The 19642-nt window shown below is 36.5% G+C and overlaps 2 protein-coding genes across 15 annotated transcripts in view; one reads left to right on the top strand and one right to left on the bottom strand.

The window, feature by feature from the left end:
- Window positions 1-217: 217 nt before the first annotated feature.
- LOC105390949 (alpha-tocopherol transfer protein-like) lies at window positions 218-13661 on the bottom strand. 4 transcript variants are annotated; one of them, XM_048628599.1, is made up of 10 exons: window positions 13502-13661; window positions 10786-10928; window positions 8889-8989; window positions 6963-7122; window positions 5629-5878; window positions 5152-5262; window positions 4241-4321; window positions 3783-3919; window positions 1630-1770; window positions 218-1506 (listed from the first exon to the last, which is right to left on the bottom strand). In XM_048628599.1, the coding sequence occupies exons 3-9, from the start codon at window positions 8980-8982 to the stop codon at window positions 1653-1655; spliced, it is 951 nt and encodes a 316-aa protein (XP_048484556.1). In that variant the 5' UTR covers window positions 8983-8989; window positions 10786-10928; window positions 13502-13661; the 3' UTR covers window positions 218-1506; window positions 1630-1652. The 4 variants fall into 4 exon arrangements, with proteins under 4 accessions (XP_048484556.1, XP_048484558.1, XP_048484557.1 ...); XM_048628601.1 differs by having other exon boundaries at window positions 13522-13655; XM_048628600.1 differs by having other exon boundaries at window positions 13483-13650.
- Window positions 13662-13748: 87 nt separating this feature from the next.
- The window catches only part of LOC105390945 (casein kinase I), a 42545-nt gene continuing 36651 nt past the window's right edge, over window positions 13749-19642 (top strand). For 3 of the 11 annotated variants that reach the window (XM_048628594.1, XM_048628592.1, XM_011562323.3), the window contains exons 1-2: window positions 14116-14283; window positions 14490-14855. In XM_048628594.1, the coding sequence (XP_048484551.1) occupies window positions 14803-14855 (53 nt within the window). In that variant the 5' untranslated portion in view covers window positions 14116-14283; window positions 14490-14802. Of the gene's footprint in view, window positions 13884-14115; window positions 14284-14489; window positions 14856-19642 lie in introns of those variants that run through there. The other 8 variants (XM_048628598.1, XM_048628596.1, XM_048628595.1 and 5 more) reach the window with 6 other exon arrangements.

Raw genomic sequence — 19642 nt, 5'->3', positions numbered from 1 at the left:
GTATATTGTGTATTGTAAGATTAGATGGGTTTATTAACACCGCAAGAGCGAATTAACAATACGAGCAAACTTAAAATCTTATAGCATGAAGAAATATCAGACATTTACGTGAGCTGTCACCGGAACAGATAAGTTTGTGGCACTGTACTTATAAAATTTTAAATTGCAAGAGCCACAGTTATCTGGAATGCAAGTGGATTGAATAAAACTTACTGAGTTAATATTATACATTATTTATTGTAACACTTTCCCACAATGTAAATTCAAAAAGTAAAATTGTATAAATAAATAGGTAAGGATCAAACAGTACCTAAGTATCTCAAAATTAATACAAGTTGTACATAATAAGTTAACTATACCTACTTATATGTTAGTAGTTAGGTAGGTATACAATAATAATGTCGAAAAGGAATGTTTTTTGTGCTACAAAGGCTCGGTGCCAACATTATGTTTTTTTACATAATCCCAAAAAAACCTGAAAAGTAAAGTAACGATATCATTTTAAAGCCTAAAACTTTATCTAGTCCTTTTAAAACTTATGCGTGTTTAGTGTTCATATTTGCATGTATATAAATAATATGTATTTATATACCTACAGCTTCTTGGCAAGGAATATCACATAGTGATGCATACAATTTGTAACTGAGATCGGCTTTCATACTTTTTAAGTTTTTAACGTTGAGCCATATCCATATAAGTATTTTTTTTTTCATTTCCAAATGGTCCCCCATTACATAATATTCTGAAATTTCATTTCATTTCTTAACATCTTTTTAGTAAGTATACTCCTTTTAATACACTCTCGAGCTAAGTCAATCTTTATCACAGCTTAGATATAGAGCTACAAGATTCTGATCTTATATCTTTCAAAGTCTTGGTAGAACTGAAAACCATTTTCATTATCTTCTCTCCGTAGAATTTAATCAGATCTTTAGACAAAATCTTAACATACTTATTGAAGTAGTATGTAGTATAATGTTAAATTTTTATGACGCCTATAGACGTTCAGGGAAAATTATACATAATTATGTGAATGTTGTATTTGCGCTAGAGATGTGTGTAAATTTTGAAATGTAGTTCAAAGTGTCACTATTCGTCGATATCAATCGCATTTCATTGGATACCGGCCAATGTAAACACTTTTACGAATTTCGGAAAATGTACTACACATCTCTTTCCTTGATACACAGCCTTAGTTAAGCACTTTGTTATTCCATCCAATAGATATGAGGTACCGCAGTTTATTAAATATTCACAGATAGGGAGTTACACATAACTTTTATAAGCTGCTCAATTGTTAGACATTGCGATAACTCTATTATCTTGATATACCTTAATATAACACCTACCGAGTAAAATGGCGAGACAGTATTCTCGGCCGAACACTACTACTTTCTATTGAACGAGTCATCAATGCCTAAGATACTGTCTCAGCACTTAACTCGGTAAGTGTTATCAGGGTATGATAGTGTCCTATCTATTGGATAGTTTAATGTGTACTTTAAGGGTGACTTGCATAACAAAGTTAAATAAAATTAAATAGTTTGTCTCTTGCTATAACAGTATAATGTCAGAGCAAGAGGTCATAGATTTAATTTTGATTAACTTTGTTGTGCAAGACGCCCTAAGTATTCATCAATACTAGGTGTGGTCTAGTCTATAGCTAGACTCCTGAAAGACGGCAATGTTTCAGGTACGTCGTTCTTGCTCTCTTTGCCAGATTTCTTCAGGTCTATCGCCTTCCACAGGTTGTCTTTGATTAGGAACTCCCTGAAAACAAAATTGATATTTTTTACACGGTGTTAGTGTTTTAAAGTATTATTTGAAATCCGAATGACCAACTCGTTTTGCTGAATTGTGCGGATTTCGCTGTACTGAACATCAGTTAGTTTTAGTCATTATTACGTATTATTTAAGCTTAGATATGTCGCAGGCAACTGGTTTAATCTCCTGTTTGATTGAACCACTAGCCCGTTCATTGGATGGCGCTATTCAGTTGTATGACTAAAGGACAACTCGTCAAGTCGTTGATTGTAACGTTCGACGTCTTGACTGAACGTCATTCAGCGAAGTCGTTGAATGGGATATAGTATAGCAACTTTGTAATGTCTGGTTAGGGTGAACATCACCAGACAAGAGTCAACAAAAAGACTATGTTACAAAGCTCTTATCTCACATATTAACTAAACAATAACAATAAACGTACATTCATATTGTTGTTCATAATTATCCAGTTTCGCCACTTTTTTTCTTTGAAACTATCCGCCCGCGGCGTATTAATAGGTAAATCCATGTTGTCACACTATTTTAACACAAATAACGCACTTTAAAGCTAATTTATTTGCAAAAAACTAACAATATAGGTGCTTTTTGTGTCAGCTGTTACCTGTTAGACGCCATATTTGTTTTATTCACCACCTGACTGATTTTAAGTCAGCTAACTAGTTGGACGTTTTGTGACGCTTGTACAATCAACGTTCGGCCTAGTCATACAACTGAACAGCGCCATCCAATGAACGGGCTAGTGGTTCAATCAAACAGGAGATTAAACCAGTTGCCTGCGACAGATATATTATGTAGGTACCTATTTATAATCAATTTTACAGCTAACTATATAGATACTCTTTTATTGTTAAATAGTCGTCATTGGAGAATCTACGTTACTGTATCAAAGATCGAGCGTTAAACAAAGAAAAAAACAAAAGAAAGCAAAAAACGTCCATTCCACCAGCATCTGCCTTGTAAAGAGGACACAAGAGTATATTCTGTCTCACACAATGTAAGTGTCGTCGTCAGCCCGCGCCCGGATCAATACGCGGCTATATTTAGACGACATCACAGAGATTCGCACATTCAACCAATGTGAATATTCACACATGTTTCAGTTAATTTCAGCTATAGATGGCTATAGATACGAAGGTACAGCTGGTCTATGAATGATAAACAAAACTTGGTTTACTTGGTAAGCGAGTATTTCACGGCTTTTGATAAATTTAATTTCATTATACCTACTTATAATTTTATATTCTGTCTATTCTTCTAGGCTAACAGCGACTGACGCTATTGTGACTGGCTTCCTTTCGCCACGGTGACAAACCCCAGATCGGATCTAGTGTTTGCCATCGACACGATAAGAAGAAGATTCTAAGGGTCAATTCAGACGTACCACAACCACACCACAGCCACAAGCACACCACAACCACGCCGTGTGGTCGGGCGTATATTTTGTATTGAAAATGAATAATCCAATTCACACGTGCCACATTTTGCCGTTGTCATCGACCACCTGTGTAATACGACCACATCGCAACCATAACGCCGCCACGCGGCGGCGGCACCGCGGCCACCTCCTCTCCCTATTAAATGCATACGACCACGTGGTTACCACATCGCAAAGACAGCGACAACACAACCACATCGACATTTTGTCGCTGCCGCAACGCCGTGGTGTGGTTGTGGTACGTGTGAATTGACGCTAAGCTGGCCCCAGAATGTAAACCTGGATTTAGTAAATTTCCTGGTTAACTTCCACCAGCAATATCTAGATCCGCTTTCTGACACCACGACCGAATGGTTTATTTGTTAGTCACCCTGACTGCTATGCTGAAGATCCGGGTTCTTGTCCTCTTTCATGTAAGTAGGTACTAATGACAAATTATAGACCAATCTCGCTGTTATGTATCTCATACCTTGAAACACAAAACCTACTAGCTGAGAATCAGTTTGGCTTCAGGCCATATTCTGGCAAAATTCCACAGTATCTATCTACACTAAACACTCACCTCTTCTGGTGTATGACTTCCAGCACCCGCTTCATGTGGTCGGCCATCTTGCCGCCCGTGCCGCCGTACTCATCAGGCAGCTCCTCCTTGTCGATGAAGTTGAACAGAGTCTCCGACTTGGGCGAGTGGAAGTGGATCTGGCGGTGGAAAAGTGGGATCGTTAGTGATAATGTAGGTACTTGGTTGAGATGGTTGTAGTGGGCTAATGGACAGTTTATAATGAGAGCTATCGAATGTTGTCACTGTTACTTATTACCAATTTGAGATAAATAATCCAACGAATACGTTTTTTTCCGTAAACTGTTATATGTAAATCTAAAACTACTTCATTTTCAATAAGATTACGCAAGATACCGACAAAGTGTAAAATTACTTATGAGTCTTATGACGATACTATAGGTACAATCTTGGCTACATAATATTCATCTACTTTTCAGCATTTACAAATTTGTCTATACCGATGAATTTAGTCCGGGGCCCGTGTCTGTCTTCAAATGAAGCGAAAATGTAGACAGTCGCTCTATTTCATGACCATCCACCTGCAGGGAACATTCTTACAGCTTACGACTTTATAATTCGCAACTTGATACCCTATATATATCGTATATCTTGTTTCACTGTGGTATAGGTATAAGGATATTAAGATTATGTACAATGGTGGTATATCGGATTTAAAATAGAAAATAACTGCATTGAAACTGGATTATCAATAACCCTGTTTACAGTTTAAAGTACAGTAAAACATTAAACAGACGTAAAGTTCTATGAGAATCAGTTAGCTACACTCGGGTAACCCGACAACCGTCAAGCCACAAAGCCTTCTTGCATAATGAATAATGATTTATTACAGTTTGCGGTTTCTTTTGTTGTTGTGCTGCGAACCCATTTTTCTTGCCCAATGTGACAAATAATCATTATGTTTGACCCTGGTTTAACCCAATTCTGATTCCGTAGGTAAGGTTGAAGGTGAAATAGTATTTTTATTATAAATAAGTACCTACTTATATTAAGAGGAGAGTATAGCACTTACTCGTCCATACAAAAAGAGAAAACGTTTACTAGCTTTTCCACAAGCTTCGCATTGCCTTACGAGATTTTCCGATGGACATTCAGGATAAAAATCTGCTTTTTTGTTATCATGATAAAATCCAACGGGTGCGAAAGGCTTGCAGATATACCTATACCTATTATCCAGCATAATGTGCTTTAATTATAAATTTACAGGTGTTGCAAAAGTGGTATAATAGGCTAAAAGGGTGATTCAGAAAATTCGCGAAAAAATTATTCAGAATGTCCCTTTCAGCTTAGTACCTATAACACTTTTGCAAGAATTACTGCTTAGAAAAATTTAACAGCATAAACATCATACCATATCGATGTGTGCTTGTTTCATGAAGGGCTTCATGAGCGCGTGGATCTTGTCGATGAAGGGGGGCGCGTTCACCAGGTGGATCTGTTTCAGCCTGATCGGCATCGCTTCCTGAAAAATATGATTACATTTTGTTAACCTTCTTTTGCTTGAGTTTATTGCATAATCATCACGACTCATCACGTCCCCTTTGCTGGGGCACAGATCTCCTTCCCTTAATGCATATTCGCCCCTACTTAATTCCATTCAGTGGGCATTTCAATTAATAAAACTTTAAGTTATTAAAACAAGGTGAGTTCGTATGACATGTTCCTCAGTCTTTAAAAAGACAGAATTTAATTTTGTAGACTATATATAGTGCTCCTACGGTGTAAACTGCAGTTTTAAATTCTAGTTAACAGGTTATGTTAATCTCACTGAATAAAAGTATATACTTCATTATAAGTACAGCTATCAAAAAACAAAAAAACACCTCACCTCCTGATACTTCGACAGCTTCCTCGCCACCGACACATTGAACTTGGCCAGGAACTTCAGACTAATATCTTTCACATCCATCAGCACCACATCGGCGTCCTCCAGATGCGTCTCATTCAACAGCCACGCGTCCGTGCTGAGGAAGAAGAGCCGAGCGTCTTGCACGTAGTCGTAGCGCTCGAGACCGGGGTCGTTAAGCTGCCAGATCCAGAGGTTGCGGTTGCCAGAGATCTTGAGCTGCGCTAGGTTGCTGGAAGGGGTAAAAAGAGGGTTAAGAAAGGGTAAGTTGGTAAAGAAAGGTGATAGGGGGTGAGTCATGTTACAGACATAACAGAGGTGGCAGAATGCCCCCCTGAGTCACTCCCTTTCGGCTTACTGAGCATCAGTTTTAAAAGAATCTAAATATTTACAGAATGCGTAGGTAAGTCGTGTCTTTTACAGATCCGTGCAAAAACACTTATGCACGGATCTGTAAAAGTGAGTGCTGTGTGAATTGACACTACGGCTAGCTACGATGTTGGTTTGATTATTAGAGAGAAGAGGGTCGTAGGCAGTGCTCATAATTATATTGTATTGCAGTTTTGGGGAGGATCTCTCAGCACTCGATGGTTACGTTACGACTCGGTTGGGCTGATGATGATGAAGATTATGTATGTCTACCCTCATATCTGGGTTGTCTTGTTCTATTTAAATCGTGCATGTAATTGGTATATCTAGTGTTTATACAGTTTGTAATCAATACTAATAACAGGATATTCGTTATTAAATAATAAGTACTATGTAAAGTTTTATTGTACTGCCAGCATAGACGTAATTCTTAAACTAATTCTAATATGATCGCGATAGTTGGGTGTGAATAAACTAGGCGGTGTGATAAAGTCATGACTTGTGACCTGAGGTAAGATAAAAATATCCCTCCACACTATACGGATGCAGTGCAGTTCCGGGTTCGACTACCGTTTTTATTGTTATTTTTTTATGAAGAGATCACAAAGTTATTAAGTTATATACAGGAAGTTGCACAAGTGGTAAAGTAAACCAAAAGGGGATGATTTCAGAGTATCGTTCTGAACGACGTTTGGTCAACGACTTCCGAAAATTTACGAATACTTATAATATTTAGCTTCTCCGTAATATAAACTTTTTGTTTACGTGACTTTGAACTGCAATAGAGTTTTTATTACGCATTTTCAAAAGTCGTGGTTGAAAAGTTGTACATAATAATGAGCTGAGTAACCGCCTCTCTTACACCATACTTACCAATTTTGCAAAACCCTGCACACTAGTTACTCTCCCAGTAATCCCTAAAGACAAACCACAGAAAAACAACTTACACAATCTTCAGAGTCTTCTGTATCTTCTCACTCTCAGGGTCCCTGTTGTTCAGCAGCTCAGGCGAGTTCAGACGGATGGTACAGAACAGGTTGATGGCCGTCTTGGCTCGTTCCAGGTCATAGTAGCAGCTGTGCAGGAACCTCGTCAGCAGGTTGTCACCTGGAATGAGAGGGGGTGACGTTGGTGGGTAGATAATATGGCTGGGGTAATTTTGGATGCGTATTTTGAGAGCCTAAGTCAATTTGCTGTGCACAACTGAACTTGCAATTAAAACTTGTACTGGCAATACCATTTTATTACTCTTTACAACATGTGTGTAAAATGAAAAACTTCTCTCCTTTCCTAAAAAAGCTAAAGTACGTAGTATGATATGATAGTGATTTATTACAAGCATTGAACGTTAGGCTGATGTTGAACCATCGTAGAGCGTTACTGATAATGAGAATTTAGAGGAATATTTTTGTAACAACCTTTCTTTGGCATAAATGCATAGTAGTAGGCAGGCAACCCACTGGGAGTGAATGCCCTCTGTCTACTTGTTAGTTAGAAGGCAACGTAGCGTGTAACGTCATTTAAATAATTAACTCTCAGAGTAGTCATACAGATTACCCACGTTTATTTCATTATTTATCATTACTCCGGTAAATATATTAAGTGTACCTATTCTCTACAGTCTGGTACCATCACATAAGCATAACCATATTTTCTGTAGCATACATTGTTCAACCATCTGGATGGATTTCATTTCATTCATTTCATTTCATTTAGTTGTACTTATTTCAACTAAAATAAAGTAAAATAGCCACACGCGACAATCTAGGCGAAACTAACCACTTCAGAGTATTTACATCGTATCATACCTACGAAAATACTCACTTTAAAAATATACTTAATATTTTATTGGTCGTTGACGTCATATGGTCACATCCACCTGCCACTTCACATAGCGACAGCAGATATCATTCGCTACAGGTCTCTAGATATCATACGCTATGACTGTCTAGTGACTAGTGCCTAGATCACGGCTTGCAGGAAGTAGTTACAAGTAGTTAGGTACAACTACTTACAGTAACGATCCGCTTGTCATACTGAGCACTGTCGTGACTAGGTGCTTCTTTCGTGCAAATGGACATACAGGGTGAAATTTTATCAGTGTCGTTGACGTTGGGTCAGCGGGCACCCTTATTCCAATACCGTCACTAGGTATATATTTTTTTGTATGGTGACGGTTTGGATTGGATGCCTAATCTGAATGTATACTAACTTTTTTGGATAGTTACGGTATTGGAATAAGGGTGCGAGCTGTAATTTCGCGATTTCAGTGTTGGTCCCGTAATGATAATTACGTGGTATCATGGGTGTAGTACCTGGGGCGTCACAGATAAAAATCTGCCCTGTATATGCGTATACATTTACAGACGATATACTACCGGTCATTTCAAGCAACGCCAATTTTAGTTTTATAGGTAGCATCATTCCGAGAGCTGCTGTTAAATTATACGGCTAGATAAGGAAATAGTTTTCTGGTTTTTATGCATCAATTTTTTCGGATGATAATAAAAAATATTTATTCCAAGGTCAAGGCTGTTTTGTAGTGGTCTGTAGCAGGACATGTTCATACCTTGTTGATAAATAATGATTGCTAGTAAAATCAAGTCAGCGATGCTCGGAAAATCTATCCAAGCAAAGGTAAGCGTATTTTATACATATCGGAACAAACGTATTTTCATTTTTACATTTCGTTTCTCCATACAAGTGTATGGAGAAACGGCGTGAACAATGCCGATGAAGTGGCGACGCAATAGTGTGAATTTCTATACAAAGAATACTGAATGCGATGCGTCCGTTTTGTACGATGCCAAAAGGTGGACGCTTATATCTCAAGGAGGAAAAGAAGAATCTCATAAATGATGGCGGAATATTACCTAAATCATTGGGTAGCTGTGGCTGGCCGGCGACCCACTGCTTCAGCTCCGCCAGCTGCCTCTGCACTTCCTCGGGGTCTCGTGCTTCCGACATTGTTTATCTACAAGGAGAGGAAATTATATCAACAACATAATGCATACAATACAATACAATACTCTTTATTCCCACCAAAAGGGAATACAAAAAACAACAATTGACTATATGAACAAACAATTAACTAAAAAGAAAACAGTACAAAAAGGCAGCCTTGTTGCTTAAAGCAATCTGCACCAGATAACCTTTGGAAGTAAAAGATTACTCATGCCTTCATGATCTCTACTGTCCTCTGTGCATGATGATCATTGATCAGAGGATTGTTCAGAAAATGTTATTAGGTAAGTTTTACACTGGATATACCGCTGGTTCATAATTTTAAAAATTTTGATGGGTGGGATCTGGGATGGTATGGTACCTTTATGAACTATTTACGTATTTAAAGACAATGTGAAGTTACATAGTTTCAACACGAAGTAATCACCAAAAGACAATGGCTTTAGCTGTGTACTGGAAAGATACAATGGATGAATTTTGCAACATCCTTATGCTTTATCAAAACAGGCCTTTTTTAAAACACATCATCATCATCATCATCATCAGCCTATAATCATCCACTGCTGGACATAGGCCTCTCCCAAGGAGCGCCACAACACTCGGTCCTTGGCCTTCCTCATCCAACCACTACCGGCTACCCGCCTAAGATAATTTATTTGTTACACACCGCTGACAATGCCATATACTATATGTGCAGAGTTATTTGTGACGTTAGTCATTTACCTATAAGTAATATATTATATTGTATATTTATAGGTAAATAGTGAAGTGATGGTTTCAATTACAGCTGGTAATACGATGAACATACGTAAAGTACCTACATCGTTCCGTATAGGTATGCAATTATCTTATGGCGATTAGATTGTCACCTGCATTACTCATACCTAGGTTGTTAGATTACCTAGGCCACTATTTACTGGATTACAAGATGATTAGGTACTGATTAGCTCGAGTTCGTAATAGTTCACCTATAGCATTAGATGGTAATTAACTACCTAGGTAGGTACCACAGCAAATCAGGAAATGTCATAATGCCACCCAAATACAAAATTCATGTCATAGCTAAAGACTACAGATACAAAAAAATATATATGCCACGTTTAACAGGTGTTTAATAACGTTTGAAAGCCTCTTGACATTACTTTTTTGGGATAACCAAGACCCGAGCGTAAATAATATACCTATTATGTCCCGGCAATCGAACCCGTGACCTCTTTGGTTTTATAGGCAGTGAGCCAACCGCTCTCCCTCCACTAATCGATTCATCCAGAGATACTTAATAAATTATGTGCGATTGTACATTTTCAGATTTATTAAGAAATTTCAACTGAGGAAGTTGGTAGGTACCGGTAAGCATAAGATGTTTATGTTTGTTACAATAGATAGGTAAGTATTTGTTGATGTTGATATGATAATAAAATGATTGACTATAGTCATGTTAGCTACTGTTACAGTCTCTTCTCTTATTTATGTAAAGTAATTTGCAATAAACACGGAATTGGAATGTTTGACTTATTTCTGGCAGGTTAATTAGTGAAGTAGGTAAGTACCTATACTTAGGTAGGTAACTGCCTAATGCAGTAAGATTAGTAAGTATATCATTTATGAAGACAAAGAACTGTGGGGACTATTGGTAGAGCAAGTTTCTAAGCACACAGCTAAACAGGTTTGTTTACGGTCGTATTCGGAGGTTGAACATAATATTTTTCATTATCAAAATCTAAAGATTTCACTGCTGCACCGGAAAACATGCAATTTCCACAAGAAAACGAAGATTATAAAATCTTTATGGCTGAAAATACATACCATAAAGTCATCGAGGAATTTTCTTTTGTTTTTACTGTCACTTGTTTGTTTTTTTCAACGCAATCCACGTCTGTGTTGCCGCGCAAACGCTATGTTACTGAGTTTTTGAAGTGACTGGCTGGAGCGCTCGGAAACTCATCGTTCTGCAAACAAGAGCAAGGTTTATTGAACTACACCTACATTGAAATCTAGGTTTCAATGTTTCGGCTATAAGTGCTAGAATAGAATGGTCTGACGATACTGAATGAAACTAGTCATTTCGGATACCTATTATAATATACCTAGGTACTGCTCGCTTAGTGCGTTAGTTAGGTGAAACAACTACACACCACTTTTGAATCATCCTACAAGAGACATGTTTAAATGTTAATCTTGATGTTTCCCTATCTTAGCTATGTTTAAGATACTTACATAGATCGCGTAGTTTTTTGTATACTTACTTACCATGAAATAAATAACTAAATAGTTAAGTACTATACTAAATTGTAAGTAATTTTACCAAATAGATTTAGATAGATTAGATTTAGATTCCGTTTAAATTACGGTAGTATTTTGATGTTCAAACCATGTAAGTACTGTCATTATTACACTTAACATCCACTTCCGGTTTCCGAAAACCCCACATCCGGTAGGTAAGGAGATGGACCAAGTAGGTTTTTAGTTAGGACACGTTAGGACAACCTATTTGCATGTAACTAATACTATATCTGTTATTTACATAACATCTAAAATTAGTACCTAAGTAAGTGCAGTCGAAAGCTAATTTATGCAATATCAGAGAATTCCCGCCAGTAACTACAGGGTTCGTCGAATAAAGCTGGCCATGGTGAGTGCAACAGCTGTTTCTGGAGAATGTAACCCGTAATAACCCGTTATTGTCAAGGGCAAAAACTATCCAAGCTGTCAGACTTGTTCGGATGTTAAAACCTGTACCTACCCAGTTGCTAGTTTAAACATAGGTGGTATGTGAGTAGTCATGGTGCACCACGGTTGCACCCTTAAAGTTGTGATTTTACAGGCTATCTACGGTTTCAAAGACATGGGTTAATTTTTAACGAGTTCAAACATTGAAGTAGTTGAGTACTTATTCGTTTACATTTACAAGTATTATAAAAGTTTGCATTTGCAGATCCCGAAATTATTATACCTACACATTTCGATATGGTTGTGCTTATCTATATATTTTAGTATGTTTATGTTTGATTTTGATTTTGTTGTGTTGGATTTGAGGGTGTAACTCCATCGCATTTTAGCCTAAAAAAACAAGAAACAGTTTTTAAAAATGTTGCCATTGTTTTGTATAAAAAACTACTACAATTTGACAAATACATTAGGCTTCTCCATACTCTCGCAAAATTTTGGATATACCGTGCATAAACGAAAAATAATTATAAACGTTACAAATACTTTCGAATAATTAGCCATTAGTAAACGTTGTAAACCCTTCGGCAAGCTTGAAAACATCTGACAGTCGGGTCGGTCGATAATCGGCACTTATTGCCCGTTTCCATAACTCTTATACCCCATTTACATTCAGCCCCTGCCGCTGCCCCTCGCGCTGCCGGCAATAATTCCCTAAATATTGCTGCAGCAGGATCGAGAGGAGTGTGTGTTTACATACTGCCCTACCACTCACTTCGCTTTCAAGTGTCGGCAATGGCAGACGTCGAAATAATTACATCGGCCGCGGTCTCATTTTATATAGGGAGAAAAAATGAATAGGCAGAAAAATGAAACGACCACTAAGGAGCGACACAACATTATCTGATGCATTAAAATCGGTTCAGTCGTTGCAATTACCTAAACGATCACTATCCGTAGTAGAAACAAAAGACACATGCGTTACTCGAATGTACCCATAGTACGTAAGAAATTAGCTCTTGATAAAAAATGTTAAAACCCCGAAATTTATTAGACAATCAACTTAAGTACAAGTGAACCTCCTCCAGGCGCTCGGCGAGTACTGAGCGTCGGAGCTGAATGTAAACACGCACTGCCGCTCGCGCTGCCGGTCCTTTGACTTCCGCACAAAAAACCGCCATTTAGGGGAGCGCCGGGCAGCGCGAGTGGCAATGGCAGCGGCATGAGAAGTATCGCGTTTACACACTGCCCTGCCCACTTCCCTGCCGCCTTCCCTGCCCACTTCCCTGCTCACTTCGGCTGAATGTAAACGAGGTATTATATCTATCGATAGCTGACTGAGTAAAAAATTTTTTTTAATTTAAACACTTTCTTACTTGACTGTATACAATAATCAAATTGAGTCGACGTGGCGGGAATTCGACGTAATGGAAGTTCGACGTGGTGGGAAATTGATATCGTGGGCTTAGGGAGAACATCGCTTCGACATCATGGGAATCGACGTACTGAGAACAACTCGCAAAAAGGGGTAGTGGGTAAATGTTCAACCAATACATTTTATCAAAGCTTGGCTTAACCTAGGAAAGTAGTATAAACCGTGAGGTACCTATTATACCTATATGCACTCATATCCCAAATAACGTGCCCAACGGTGGTGTGAAATGTTTGAGAGCAAGTGCTAAAAGGCCTTTGCTACGCGAATTCACTGATTAAATTCAACCCTTTATAGGCTCTACGTAACGTTAGGTGGTACCTACAGGTCATTAGCGGTTTGAATTTGTAGATTCAAGTCGTAATCTAAGTGCGACTAGCAACAAAATCTTATATCTAGATTACCTAAGTGTTAAATTCTTACTTGAAAAAAAAGTGAAGGACCTGTTATTCGATATTATGTATTATTCACTAATAATTTTCCATATTTTTTCCATATAAAACGTACTATTGATCGATAAAGTTATTATTGTATATTTTCTTTTTCATTTAGATTTTGGTTGGACAACTTGGACATTTCAATGTTTTTATAAATTCTATAGATATTTTTTGTCTATGGTTTAAATGAGGTAGGTTAGAAAGGAGTCATTGACCCATATTCTTTTTCATACAAAATATTCTACTTTTCGTAATAATGTTTTTTTCTTATGGCAACACTAGCTCTGCAAGTTTGCGCATGCGCCGAATGGCGATCAGTGATTTCTTTGAGTTTTAGTAATTTTATAAAATATAATTTATCCGTATCGGTAATGTATCGTATTCTTGTGCTGTATTACTTTAATATTAAAGTTTTAAATAGTACAATTAGTTGTACAAAATCTCAACTCGGTAAAGTGTAGAGTGTTTCATTGGTGGCCATTACAAAACCTAAACTTTTTTATCAGGACAAATGTCCACTTGATGTTTCGGCGACGTCGTTGTGACTAATCATAGGAAAACCTAATTTACAAATCCGTTTGGTTGTTTTCATATTTTTTGATATTCTACTGTACAAGCCCCGTGCAATAAAGTTCCTGTATTTCAAAACCATTTTAGCCCGACCTATAATACACGGACTTCCCACTTTATTGGCGATCTGTCATTATTAGAATAACTATTTGTAATTCCTTTACACCTAGGAAACTGCAATAACTATTCTTCGTGTTCGTAAGTGGTTGATTTCCATTTATTACTGGCTCTACGAAAACACATCTGCTCAAGTAAAAGTGTTAGTAGAAACACCCACATAGCTTGTTGTTACTCTTCAATGAGCATAACATTGGCACGGCGACCTCTATTCCTCTCTAATCCACTTTACTCTATTAAATCGTAACATCATTAAACAACCCCTGCATCTTCTGTTCCCCTGGTAGGTGTTCCGCCACAACCGTCGCCGACATCGCCTCAGTGTTTCGGTTTGCAGTGAAACAAAAATGATTTTGAGATAAATTCAAACACAGTGAAGTTGTAAAACTATTGGAACGTGGTGCAGCGTCAAAAAAAACGTAAAATTAAAAGGGTGAAAGTGTTGGTGCAGTGCGTAGTGTGAAACAGTGGTATGGAGAGTGTGTCCGGTGCCCTGGTCTGGAGCCGCGTGCCGTGGTGACATGGGCTGGCGCGCGTGACGCGGGGCTCCTCGAGTGACACACGCGTGGGGCCTAGAGCCTGCACCGCTCACCTAGTATTATGAATACAAAAGGCAATAAGGACAAAGCGACTGAAGAAAAACGAAATTCTAGGTAAGGGTTCATCTGAAATTGATGTGTAATGATTATGGTAGACTAAGAAGTTGTACACAGACACCCAATGCTGTGTTCTGCCCTGTGTTGTCCTCCGCAGTAGAACATGAAGTTATTAGACTAGTTTTACTAGTTTTCTGCTAGTGTATTAGTGACTCCCTATTCCTCTCTGCCCATTATGACCCACCAACCTCTTTATATTCCCAATACCACTGCAATCTAACAATAAACCTGCCAATTTCGGTAAATTAGGTGGTGAGGAGGCTCATATGCAACCCATTGAAGATATCATAAGAAAAATTTATTCATTTATAACTCAGCTTTGCTTCCATGGGCAAGACAGAATAGATTTTGAATTGTGTCGGCTTTCACAGGTTTCAACCAGTTAAATGATATTGTAGTTTTACACTGAACTGCTTTCAGTCTGCCAAGTTCCTACTTATCTAGTTTTTTGCAAGGTTACTATCCAAACTGAATCGCTGCATTTGTTTGTTTACAATCTTGGGATCTTCACTTCATTGTTGGCTTATTTATTGTGAAAGCACTGTGATGTACACATTGCAGTACATAAAAAGATACGGTGCCTATGCATGTATGTAACTACATATTCTACAGAATAGCTTCCAAAATGTACCTTTTTACATTCTACAATAATTATTACATTTAACATACCTAATGTTTAAAAGAATAGGCCAGCAATTTTAGTCACAACTGCACCCATGCAAACACATCCCCATTACTGTTTCTCAGTGATCTTCTTATGTGACGGGATGTGTACCATGAAATATGACATCTTTGTTGCTCACCCTCATGATGCCGTGTAAATACTTCTGTTGAACATCTTTGCTATACCTGTATGTATACTTTGCACTACATTACAGTTTTTAATGGCTATAACAAGGGTCATATACTTTTGATGTTATTGCTTGTTTGCTCAATGGATGGAAGTTTTTTTTTTTTTTTTTTTCACTTTTCATTTGTTTGCATCATTGCAATCTATAGCAGTGGGCTATAATAAGCAATCTCTTTCTCTACTTTGTATCTCCTTGGGTTGTTGTAGTAGCAGAGTGAGGCCCAGCATTGACCTCCATCCTCCTTTTTTGTTACCATTCATGGGAAGGTTCCACTATAATTTCAGTTCAAGTATGTTCTTTTTCTTAAGTCGTGTAAATTTCGGCGCATTATCTGTTAGCAGTGCTGATGCGAGCTCATTAGGGTGATGGAAAAGTCGTGACTGATAGGTCAGGCTGGCTTTCTTTATTTCCTCTGCCACTGTAGGTATCTTTAAGTCCATATACATGAGATTGTTTGCTATATGCCATGGTATCCCAAGTATCCGTCTCAATGTTTTTGTCTGAAACCGCTCAAGGATGGCAATGGATGGAAGTAAACAAATTTCATGACTGCAGGTAAATAGATGAAATTGTTGCATCATTTTGCACCAGTAGTGATCCAAACTATACTGGATTCAATGTAAAATAAAGCTTTATGTAACACAGATGATTCCAACATTTATACTGATTTTGTCCACCAATAACCCTGTATCTAGGTAATATCCAAAAACTTACTGCCCTACTTCCGGTCCCTTTCAGTATAGATTGGCTATTATAGTCTTCCTTTCAACATAAGCAACTAATTAATAGGTAACTTAAGTTAGTGATGATAATGAGTGAGTAGTCTAAGATCTACAAATGTATAGAAAGAATAGCTTTGTACCTAGTTATGAGAAATATCTGCTTCCTAGATAATTTTTCATTTCGCAGTTGCTGCAACAGATTATTTTCACTCCTCATCCTATAAAGCAAAATAATAAGTTAATGATTGCTGTTTAAAACATAAGCCAGGAAAGATCTATAGTGAGGTGTGAAGAGGGCTACAGGACGGCATTATTGATAACAAACACAATTACTGTACAACTATTTATAAATATAATTATAATTGAATGTCTTGCATCTATCTTCACTCTACTGATAATACCTCTTAATAAAAACTTAAGTTTATCACCACTCTTGCATTTTCAATCATGTACAGCTTATGTTATTAAAACACTATTCTCTAAACAACATTTAATACATACCAATCTATCATTTCTCAGTATTTTCAAAAGAGATTACTGACATTAGCCATGGCATGGATATTTGCATTTTAACATGCTATACATTTTTCTTTTATTATGAGTATAAAACTCCTCAACTTCTTTGCATTTGAAAGTATTTACTAACATAATTAATTCAGAACATAATATCACATAGAAAATAGACTTGCAATCACATACAAACTAAAATAAATTAAATCTAGTGGGCCTCTTATGCTTTGTTGTCATAAGGTCATGAATTCATACATGAAGTTTCAGAAGAATGTTTTACAAATATGTGTAACAATAAATGGATAGAAACTTCCATAAACGGAGAATGTAAGTGGGATGTAATACTGATTAGCTAGTGGAGCTATACTTACTACCTAAGTTGCTAATAGGAAGCCTTTTCAAACACAGGTAATGCTGACTGATTTCTCTATTCACATTGGTGACATGCTCAGTAATTTTATAAACACATATTGTAGCAAGCCAGTAGTGATACTTCTGTCCAACTTCTACACTTTAGAGGCTTTAGTATCCTATTTGTGTACATGGTTATTAACTTATTAACCTGTTAGCTGGCTAACAGTGGATCCTTCCAAGATATAATATAATTTCATTTCTGTTTGATTTGTTAGCCAATGGTTAAATTTAATTTCCATCAGTAGTTCTATAGTTTCAAAACAAAATCGTTCAGAAACTGAATTGTAATCCAATATAGTATTGTTCAAATTTAATAAAGGGTGCATTAGAAAAAGTCCAGTATAATAATTTAATATGACATACAATCATTCTTATAATGTTGCTGACTATGTCAAAATGTGTGTGAAGTATTTTATTTTTATTTTATTTTTTATTTTACAAAAATAGACACGCCAACAGCACATATGATCATACATTATCAAGACATAATTAAAGGTATTATTATTCTATCTATGCACCAATTACAGGCGTGCAACAGCATTCAAAAAGACTATCGTAAACATAAAATTATTGTTAACATGCAAAATCTAAACTAAAATAAAAACTAAAATATACAATATTTAAAGCCATGTACAATAGAATTATAATATACATATATTTACAAACCTAAATTACTTAAATGAATCACACATGAAATTAAAAATAAATTAAGAATATATACAAATAAAAAATCTACTTATTAAGAATGTCTAAAATAAAATTAAAACAAATCAAATTAAAATGAAATCTAATACTTATGAAAAATGAAAAAAGTATGTAAAATAGTATTCATATTACCTACTGTTTATAATATTTATTCCTTATGGTAACAGTTTATTGATCTTAAATAATAACGTTAGTTGGTCAGTTGGTGGTCACAACAATAGTGAATTGTTGGTGAAACAATGCACCTGCTTGCCCCACGCAGGAGTACAAATAGAAAAAGCTGTGTGTATATTTTTTAAAATATGGAATTAGAATTTAAGGCCATTTAGTGTTAGAATGAGCTGTTGTATTTCTTATTCTATCAATGCACATGAAAAGGTAGGAGTTATAAAATTAGTCCCTTACAATGAGCTTTAAATTCACTAAAAACAAAATCATAAAATAGATACTTAATTCGATTAACAAAACAAATCTGTGGTCATAACTTCTTAATGCCACCTTGATATAAGTAATCAGAAAAGGGTAATACATATTGTAGGTACTTACTTACCTACCAATAGTACCTACCAATTATTGGCCAGACGTCAATGGTTGTTAATTCAAGATTGAGTCCTTGGGCAGTTAGGTAAATTGGTCTCTTTGTGCTATGCTTTTGGCGGCAGCTTGTACTTTCACTTTTTTGCACAATTCAATGCATTTGACAGGTATGATTCACACAGTCGGTCGGCTGCCTCCATGCAACATGCAAGCGTCTTTACAAAATAAACATCTGTGCCGTATTTTAATTCTGTTAAATACATGTAGCATAATGATATGGAATTTTCTAGGGGTAGTGTTGAAATTGCAGTTTCGATTTAATAATATATTTCCTAAGGGTTTTTTCCATTTACGTTTTCTGTAGGAGTTACAGTTTTTTTTCACTTTCGTACAAAATTATTTCATAATAAATCACTTGTTACTTTTGATTTAATCTACAAAATGTATTATTCAAACGCTAGATCAGATAAAAAGTATCTGATAAAATTTTCATGTTCTTACTTCTTCAGTATTAATAGGTTTATCAATACACTAACTTGTCACTTAGGTACCTAGTCAGATAGCTAGGCTCTATCTCACTGTTTTATGTGTATATTAGGTACAACATGCAAAGTATGCTGAAATTGAATTTTATTTAGGGATTTGACCTAATAGTTTATAGGTGACTATTAGTTACCACCAGCCGATTCACAGATTTATTGTATAAGGAGAGGAGGAGTGTAATTACACGAAGTTTCTAATCTCACACATTGCATATTATAAACATACCGATAGGTCTCAACTAAGTATTTCGTTAGGAAATAGTAGGTCTCCTGTTTTGTCGGTCTTTCTGCTATGTGCTTAATGTAAGTATTGATAATTTACACAAACCGAAATGTTTACGTTTTCATCTGCCAACATGTCAGTTGATCATAGTGACCACTAGGGGCGCTGCATTGTATCTGAGAATAAGCTGGCTTTTGTAAACAAGTCGCGTAAACTATTAAACGGTAAACTTGGTATAAATACAAAAAAAAACTACAGTTGTCTGTAACGATAGTATAAA

The sequence above is a fragment of the Plutella xylostella genome, chromosome 21 (genome assembly GCF_932276165.1).
Source record: "Plutella xylostella chromosome 21, ilPluXylo3.1, whole genome shotgun sequence".
NCBI classification, from domain to species: domain Eukaryota; kingdom Metazoa; phylum Arthropoda; class Insecta; order Lepidoptera; family Plutellidae; genus Plutella; species Plutella xylostella.
Note: the sequence above shows the minus strand (reverse complement) of the source record. Positions and strands in the feature narration are given on the sequence as shown.